The sequence below is a fragment of the Carassius carassius genome, chromosome 14 (genome assembly GCF_963082965.1).
Source record: "Carassius carassius chromosome 14, fCarCar2.1, whole genome shotgun sequence".
In the NCBI taxonomy this organism is placed as follows: Eukaryota; Metazoa; Chordata; class Actinopteri; order Cypriniformes; family Cyprinidae; genus Carassius; species Carassius carassius.
In genome coordinates this window covers 531,727-540,855 of record NC_081768.1, presented here as the reverse complement: position 1 = coordinate 540,855, position 9,129 = coordinate 531,727, and the positions used below count along the sequence as shown (strand labels likewise).

At 41.1% G+C, this 9,129-nt stretch overlaps 1 protein-coding gene across 1 annotated transcript; it reads right to left on the bottom strand.

Moving 5' to 3' along the window:
* Positions 1-491: 491 nt before the first annotated feature.
* LOC132156670 (PWWP domain-containing protein 2B-like) lies at positions 492-8,044 on the bottom strand. The gene is made up of 3 exons (XM_059565604.1): positions 7,704-8,044; positions 2,060-3,698; positions 492-812 (listed from the first exon to the last, which is right to left on the bottom strand). Exons 1-2 carry the CDS (start codon positions 8,003-8,005, stop codon positions 2,060-2,062), a joined length of 1,941 nt encoding a protein of 646 aa, XP_059421587.1. The 5' UTR covers positions 8,006-8,044; the 3' UTR covers positions 492-812.
* Between the last annotated feature and the right edge of the window lie 1,085 nt (positions 8,045-9,129).

The following is a 9,129-nucleotide window of genomic DNA, read 5'->3' as shown; positions in this document are numbered from 1 at the left end:
ATAAAGGAGGAAAGCAACATAAACTGGGCTAAATGTGAGAATACAGTGTACAGAACTTCCTGAAAGCGTCCTTTAATCGAAATCTGCATCATAAAAAACTAAAAATCACTTCAAAAGCAAGGGGTTGGTTCCTCCGAGAGTCTGCAAACTGGAGTTAGTGTTCACAGCAGGCCACCAAGGTACGGATAAAGTGCTTCTCTTAACGTGACACATTAAATAATTAAAGCAAAACATCATATAATCAGAGTGAAGAAGAGGACGGAGAGACATACGAGAGAGAGAGAGAGAGAGATATTACTTGGAGAGGACAGAGAAAGTGAAGCGATGGACAAACTGACATACTGCATGGTGTAAGACCTACATGATGCAAAAAGGAAGTTCACATTTTCATAATCTAAAGAAAGAGACACAGTAAGACTTGTCGCTTTGTATTATAATACGGATAAGAAACAGCAGCAGTGTGATCTTACAGGAGGCCAGTCACCGGTCGAGTGTTTTTGTGAATAAATACATTCGGATTTAGTGTCGAGCTACTTGTTCTAATATAACGTACATCCTAAAAAGCAAACAAATGAAAATGGAGAGACAAACAGGGGAATTGTTCGCTCCGAGGCTCCCACATTCTCCTCGTGGCCCCTCGTACACAGTCCGCACATCGCGTTTTCTTCCAACAGCCGTGTGTGGGAGGAAATAAAGCACCTTCCCTCATGATATCCGTGGCAAACGAAGGCGCTCTCCACCCGGGGAGATCACCACGTCCTGGGAGCACCTGCAAAACCCTGAATGACAGCCAGTCTATTGCCGTCCTCGTCCTCTGCAGAGAGAAATACAAACAGATACATGAGGAGACACAACGGTAAAAAAGTTAAACTGCATTATTTAAACACAGTATTTGCATAAACTGTGCATTGATGTGCTTATTTGAGAATGACGTCAACATGCTATAAACAAATTGTTGTGAGTCAAGGATTTTATGTAAAGAGAATACAAAAATGCATTCATAAAAACTATGCATAAAAAACCACCAAAATCCTGATAGATATTAATACTGAATGCATATAAAAATGCACAAATGAAGAATCAAAATGCATGCATAAAAAAATGCACAAATGATGCATAACAATGCATTGACATGCAAAGCACAGTGGTAGATGTGACTAAATATGGCAGGAGGGAAATTCAGGAGTCCAATCACTGGCAGTGGGAGAAGTTTGTGAGCTTGAGCCAATATTGAAGCAAGACTGCATCTGATCCTCAATAAACATGAGGTGACCTAGCAATCTCCAAAGAAACTGAGGCCATGTGAACCAACCGGGAAGTTAAAGACATTTCTGTACAACACAGAAATGAAGCCTACTGTTTTCAATAACTTTTAGAGATATGAAATTTAAAGAAAATGTGCACCTAAAAACACAAGAGATGTTATGTGACCACATTCATTCCAAATCTGAAAGCCCTGATCAAAGCACTACTAAATCAACCTAAAAGCACTTAAGAATCATGCAGTGCAAAGAGCATCACCACAAAACACTTGCAAAACATTTATTTTTATGTTCCACAGAAGAAAAGTTGTTTGGATTTGGTAAGGCATGCAGGTGAATAAATGAAAATTTGGGTTAATAATTCCTTTAAAAGAATGCAAAGAACAGTAAAGCTTGAAGTACACTTTCTTTTGTTACACTTACGCAAGGGTGAAGCTGCAAATTTCAATATTGACATTGTACATGCATTGCCTGATTTCTCTAACTGTGAGCACTCTGTACGTTTAGAATGCAGATTGAATATTTTTGGAGACAAATACACAGTGTTTGTTTTGTTTTTTTTGGGCCACAAGGTGATAACACAGGCCCAAAGCCACTGTTTTACATCTGAAGAAGAAACAATAGAACAACAAAACCAAGACACAATTGTATCTCTTCTAGAGAGAAATAGCACAGATGCTGAGCAAAGATTAAACATTCTAGAGCGCATGGGTCGAGCCGCTCAATCCTTGGAAAGCAATCTGCTGCGTCAAAACTAAATCATGCTTTGCTCGTCATTTCACAAAAGTAAGACTCACCTAAGTCTCGCAGTGAGCCAGTAGAGATGTGATTTCGGCACCCATGTGTCCCACCGCCTTGGCGGCCTCCATGATGGCACGGCGGTACATCCCTTTCTTCTTCCGGTTAAAGCGTGACCTGAAGAATTCGCGGAATGGCGAGAGTTTGGCAACCGAGAGTTGGGAGGTGGTGGGAGAACCGAACCAGGAGACTTTAGCTTCGGGCCAAGGAGCATCGACCTCACCTTCTTCTCTACGAGCACCGCTAATACTGAGTATCCGCGCAGGCCACCAAGGAAATCCGTGGATCTTCCCCCAAACAACATCACCCACTGTTACGGCATGACCTTCCTCGGTCACACATTTAGTCATGCTGCGAGTGTGCAGTCGTACAGTTAGAGGCGGAACAGTCTTACTTTCCCCTTGAGAGGAAGACGAGACTGCGATATCGTCGCCTGGAGCAAGATCGCAGATTTCCGGCGACGTTCCATCGGAGCTGAACGACTTGGACTCGTCTAGACTGTCACTACTGCACACGGAGAGGCTCGAGGAGTCCGCTTTCCTCTTCCGGAAGTTGATGAGTAAAGTCAAGTCGCCGTGTCGTTCCACTTCCTCTCCTGACCAAAGCTCTAGCGAACTCTTCTCCACACCATCTTCAGACTGAGAGTTGGGAACTCTAGGACTTTTCCTCCGAACGCCATCCACCAGTTCTGCCTCGTACACGGACACCTGCTCCGCTCCGTCCGCCCGGGATCTCAAGCGTATCTTGGGCGAAGGAGCGTCCGGATTACTCAACTTTGGGAGCTTGAGTTTGGGAATGGAAATGGTAAGACCCGTTCGGATGGAGTCTACAGGAGATTGCACGACTTTTTGGGATTCCTCAGAAGCGTTGTGCTCTCTGTGGCCGTTCTGCAGAAGCTGCTTCGGGCAGAAGGGTTTGACAGAACCGTGAACCCTCGAGGGGATCTTTATCACTTCGCCTTTGCCTTGTGGAGTGCTATAAGAGATCTTAATCACGGGGCTATGGGGAATGATGCTCCCTCCAGGAAACTTCTCATCATCCTTCTTGTCCTTCCGAAAGCGTTTGCTGTCATAGATCATTGATTCCTCTCGTCTCTTTGACTCTTTGTTGTTGTTGTCTCCATCCTCCTTCCTCTTGGCTGGGGTTGGTTTAGTGTCCTCCTCAGATTGAGGAGCGTTCTCCTTCCTGGACGTCTTGGCCTCCGTTGGTCCATCTTTGCTCTCCTCGTCACTGTTGAGTGTGTTTTTGCATCTCTCGCACAGCACCTGCCGAGGTCTCAGTCGGATTGTGCTCATGGTCATCCTTCCAGGTTCTCGACTTCGTCTCTTCTTCCTCTTGATTGGACGAGGTGGTGGTTGTGGTACCCATTGGTTGTATGTGTGCCGGACCCACATGGGCTGAGGAAACGGGGCACCTTCGAAATACGGCGGGTATGTGGGCTGACCCGGCTGCACTGGGATAGGTACGGGAGCAGGCGGGGGGGCCATCTCAGGCTCCGTGTTCTCATCTTTTGGTCTCTGTGTTGGCTCACTAACGGGTTCAGCGGAAGCCTCTTCACTCGAGACTTCACAGTCCGGTTTCAACATGAGGCTATCTTCAGATTTTCCAACAATGTCTGGAAGGCAAAACAGCCCAGTCCTACAGAAAAGAGTCAAGAAGGAACATAAGAGCCAATAATTTCACTTAACTCAAGTTGTTGACTGGTGTGATGCTAATTTCTTACATTTAGTCATTTAGCAGACATTTTTATCCTAAGCGACTATAGGAATGAAAGCAATCGAGATCAACAAAAGAGCAATGATATGCAAGTACTATGACGAGTCTCAGTTAGCCTAGCGCAGTTTTTTTTTTTACATTGGTTTTCTGACACTCCTCCGTCCGCCATTGTTTGGACGAACAGATAGTGTCGGGAAGCCACAATCTTTACAAAGTTTTAGACATTTGTGTTTTGTGTCATTATGTAAAAAAAAAAAACATTTTAGTTAAGTACTTCAACAAACTAAACGAAATTGGGAAACTAACTGAAAGAACAGTTCATGTTTATATCAAATAATAAATTTTTATGGCTTTGTATTTAGTTAACAGTAATCTAAGATGGCACAGTTACCTTTAAATGTCCTTATTTTTAACACCATCACATTGTTTCAAAACCTCTGAACGCTCAAGAACAGAAAAACACGATTAATCATTTCTAACGGCAAGCTGACTCTTGACCAGAAAAACAGGTTAATAAACCAGTTGTATCATGCGACACATAACCACACCTATTTGTTCTTATATTCTTTAAAAACACACCACAGATACCGCTTCATCTCCCAAAACTCTTATTCTTAGAAACTCTTGAGAACTTAAATATATTTGGGTGAATCTCAGAAAAACTCGTCAAGGTCACATTTGAAAAATACAACTTTTAAGACTATTTCAGGATAGCCATTATTATTATTAGCACTGACATTGTTTTCATAACAATTAGGCACATGATCTCCCCAACACTTCACTACTGTAATTACTGCACAACGAGTTATAATTAATGCAAGTGTCTAATGTTTTTGATAACTTAAAAAGTTCTATAAATAATGTTCTATTGTCATTCGGTGTAACCGATTTATTCATGTTAAAATCTAAATTGCTTTCATGATAGTATTCTTATTAAAGTATAATACTAAATGTTATTACATTTAATTAATAACTATATAAAAACGTAAATCCTAGTGGTTTAAAGAATAGATTGGTTAAGATTTAAAATAACAATTAATTAGGATTTTAGGGCTGAACTGATATCTTTTAATGTCATCTAATGATCTTGATCTAAATATGCCGGACAAGGTTTTCTATATTAACTATTGTTATGCTGAATGACATTTTAGAAGGTGTTTTCTGTAAATCATTGTAAAAGTTTATGAGAGAGAGAGAGAGAGAGAATTGAAAGCTGTATTAAACTTTAATGTTTTGATGCTTGGACACTAATTTCTGTCTTTAACCCAAACTCAGAATTAAAAGATATAAGCAATTCTGAGGAAAAAAGTCAGAATAGATAAATATAAATATTATGACTCAACGTCTCACAATTACAAGTTTAGAATTCAGTTTTTTTTTATTTTCACCACAGAACAAAAAATAAAAAAAGTTTATTGTGACTTTTCTTCTTAGAACTGTGAGTTTATGTCGCACACTTCTGATTTTATATCATGCATGCAATTCTGACTTTTTTCCTCTGACTGGCTCCTCGAGGTGAGCAGAAGTCAACCTGAGCGTCACGGATGTGTGCGTTTAGAAACGACAGACAAAGAGACCACCGGGACGAGATCCGGATCCCTCTCCACCTCACTGAACGAAAACAATCCCATAAACCAGCGGGACACAGGAGAGGCCCAGGAGACATCCAGCCCTGAATCTGATTGTGCTGGGATTATCAATTAAACCTTAGTAGGACGTCCTGTGGGGACAAGAGGCAGAAGCCCTCAGGCAATAAACACCAATCATCTGAGACGGTGTTTGATGAAAAATAAAACACGAGAATCCAAAAACCACCGCCGTGTAGGTGTAAGAAAACATTTCATTGCATAATCAGAATATTTATAACAGCTCATGACAGACGGTGATGCTATTTAAACACTCTCAGGCTGTTCAGGACGAACACTTACCGACTACTCCGACGCAATTCTATGATAAATGTTTCAGATACTTATTTCAGTGCACTGGAGAACAATCGGTGCAGAAGAAATGTCAGGGAACACACAGAATTAAATGTGAAATTCTAAAGTAGAAAAACATGAGTATTTTCTAGTAAAACTCTCCAAAGATCTTTATTTAATGCAACATTGAAAAATCATTTTTACAGTGAATGCAACTTATTTTCCATTTGTAAATTAATTTTGAAAAACAAAATTAGCACAATTCTGTCTTTTTTTTTCTTAAATCGAGTTGTGTGTCAAACATCAAGCAACACACTGAATTAAACAAACAATGTTTTGAAGTCCAGAGACTGAAGTAGTATTTTCTAGCAAACATATTTCAATAATCTTTATTTACAACTTTGCAAAATATATTTTTTTACAGTGCATGCAGCTTATTTTGCCATTTTAAAGGTTGAGCGCACTGCATTATGGGACACTGTATTGTACACCGTGTAATCACTAGGTCATCTACAGAGACAAAGTGTGCAGTTAGTATGATATTCTGAACGCAGCACAGTATGTCCAGCGACCGGCGATGATTCAGGACGTGACACATGATGACAAACAGGAACAACCACAGCTCAGAGCGGAGCAGAGATTTAACAAACGGAGGAGAGTCACACATCTATGATCATTCTTCCGCAAAAAGGCATTAATACTTCAGGTTTGCACTAGATTCACAAGCAATTAACAACAGCTGAAAATAAAACCCAGCATATGTGGACGGTTTATATCAGAAGCTGTCAGAATATTTAACATTTAAACCAAATATATGGAATACTGCGTAAACGTACGAATATAAACAGTGAACCCTAAACGGAGCTCTGGAATGCAGACGATATTTATTTTCTTTCTTTTTTTCTCAGCTGTCTCTATAATATTCTGATGCAGTGTCTATGTTCATATTATAGATGTTGTTTATAATGGAAATTATAATGAGTGACATTATTTTACAATAAACCATAAAACCTGAAAATAACATTGGTATAACAAGGTGAACTAGGGCTGTGATCATTAATCACATTTATTAAAGATGCCACGATTACATAATCATTCTAAGTCCACTTATGTTATCCTGCATGCTTAAGATGTGTTTTTTTTCCTCCATCGTTTTAGCATAACATTATAATACCATGGATATGTTTTACTTTTTATTTTAAGAAGAAACCAATCAATATATATATTTGACATTTGAGGCCTTGTACCATAGACAAGCAATACAACTTCTGCTGCTTTAAAGTGCTTTATTGAAAGCACATTTCTTATAAAATACAGCATGCAGTTGCTTCAAACACAATTCAATGTAAATTGTGTTGATTGTAATTACAATCTCAAGAGAATAATCGACATTATGGTTTGTCATAATTGAGCAGCCCTAAGGTGAACTGATTGTAGACAATGACAGCTCATTATGAGTCTGAGAAAACAGGTAAACAATCAAAGGCATCATGTGAGATTTTATAAGAAAAACATCGGACTTTAATTCCAAAACTGCATTTAGACGGGATTAGTTGAGCAGTATTTGACCTTTAAACTGAATGTGTGTCCAGGACAGGTAGGCTGCTAGAACAATGCCATCTGACCCTTCATGAAGAATAATGCTGATTGAGCTCGATTAAACTGACTGTGTGACCCAATTCGTGAAAGCTGGATGATAACTGCGCGTGAAAGCATCAATCAATGTTTCAGCTGGAAATGATACAATGTTACAATGTAAGATCAAAGAGCTCCTGATGCTACGTGACTAAAGCCGAAAGATCAAACAATCTACTCTCGAGAAAAATCCCACAATCCGACACAAAGAGTCGGTTTATTCGCGTTGATATCGTGAAGATGATGAAGATGATGGCTGCTGCTCTTCTCATTGTCTCTGATCAAGGCCTGCTCGTGTTGTTCTGGCCTAGTGTGGGCCTGCCCTGACCAAAGTGTGTTTTTGCACTAAAAGCACAAAGAAAAGGCGACTCACTTTCTGCTGCAGTCCAGCAGGACTCCGGTGTAGCTCTTCTCTCGGTACGTGAGCGTCACCACCAGCGTGTCGTTGACGATCTGCTCGACGGTCACCGGGATCCGGGAGCCGGCCCGCAGCTCCTCCGCTACAGCCTCCATCGTCTCCTCGCTCGGTGTCCGGCTGGGCGTCGCTCGATCCCGGCCGCCGGAGCCACGGTCGCGTCGCTCTTCGCTGCTGCTGCTGCTGCGATCCTCCAGCGCGCTCGGGACGCGCAGTGACGTCATCAGCTCCGCCGACGCGCTGACGCCGGATGACATCATCAGCAGAGAAGCGCGCAGCTCCAGCGCGAGGATGCCCAGATCACCGCGCGGACACAACGTGTGGTGCAATTAGTTTTTCACTGTCCAGAAATAACACATCTATTCGTTCTCTATTTCTAAAGGAAGTTTTTTTTATTTTTTCAAAAAAGGTTATAGAAATCTCTTTTCAAAATAATTCAGAAATGTGACCCTGCAGCACAAAACCAGTCATAAGGGTCAGCTTTCTGATTTATGCATCATCTGAAGCTGAATAAATCATCTCTCCATTGATGTGTGGTTTGTTCGGAGGACAATATTTGTCTGAGATTCAACTATTTGAAAATCTGGAATCTGAGGGAGCAAAAAAAATCTAAATATTGAGAAAATCATCTTTAAAGTTGTTCAGGGGAAGTCGTGGCCTAATGGTTAGAGAGTCGGACTCCCAATTGAAAGGTTGTGAGTTCGAGTCTCGGGCCGGCAGGAATTGTGGGTGGGGGGAGTGCATGTACAGTTCTCACTCCACCTTCAATACCACGACTTAGGTGCCCTTGAGCAAGGCATCGAACCCCCAACTGCTCCCCGGGCGCCGCAGCATAAATGGCTGCCCACTGCTCCGGGTGTGTGCTCACAGTGTGTGTGTGTGTTCACTGCTCTGTGTGTGTGCATTTCGGATGGGTTAAATGCAGAGCACAAATTCTGAGTATGGGTCACCATACTTGGCTGAATGTCACTTCACAAATGAAGTTCTTAGCAATGCATATTACTAATCAAAAATTAAGTTTTGAAATATTTACGGTCGGAAATTAAGAAAATATCCTCATGGAACATGATCTTTTCTTAATATCCTTATGATTTTTGGCATTAAAGAAAAATGTATAATTGTGACTCTTACAATGTTTTGTTGTCTATTTCTACAAATATACGTCTGTGACCCTGATGACTGCTTCTGTGCTGCAGGGACACATGTTCTATTCGGTTAAACACTTTCTGAATAGGTTTAAGCAGTACATGGATGTTTATTGCTCTTTTTGCTCTGTGCACCTGGAAACAGTTTCCCACATTTTCACTGTGTTTCTATTGCGTGCGGTCCGGTCCAAAAATAAGGCTACTGACTTGTCGCGGGAATTCACCGATTGCCAGTTTGC

Excerpts from the sequence above, each read along its gene's own strand:
- LOC132156670 (XM_059565604.1), bottom strand. The coding sequence starts at position 8,005 with ATGATGTCATCCGGCGTCAGCGCGTCGGCGGAGCTGATGACGTCACTG. Across the intron at positions 3,699-7,703 it reads CTGCTGGACTGCAGCAGAAA|GACTGGGCTGTTTTGCCTTC; the intron begins GTGAGTCGCCTT and ends TCTTTTCTGTAG.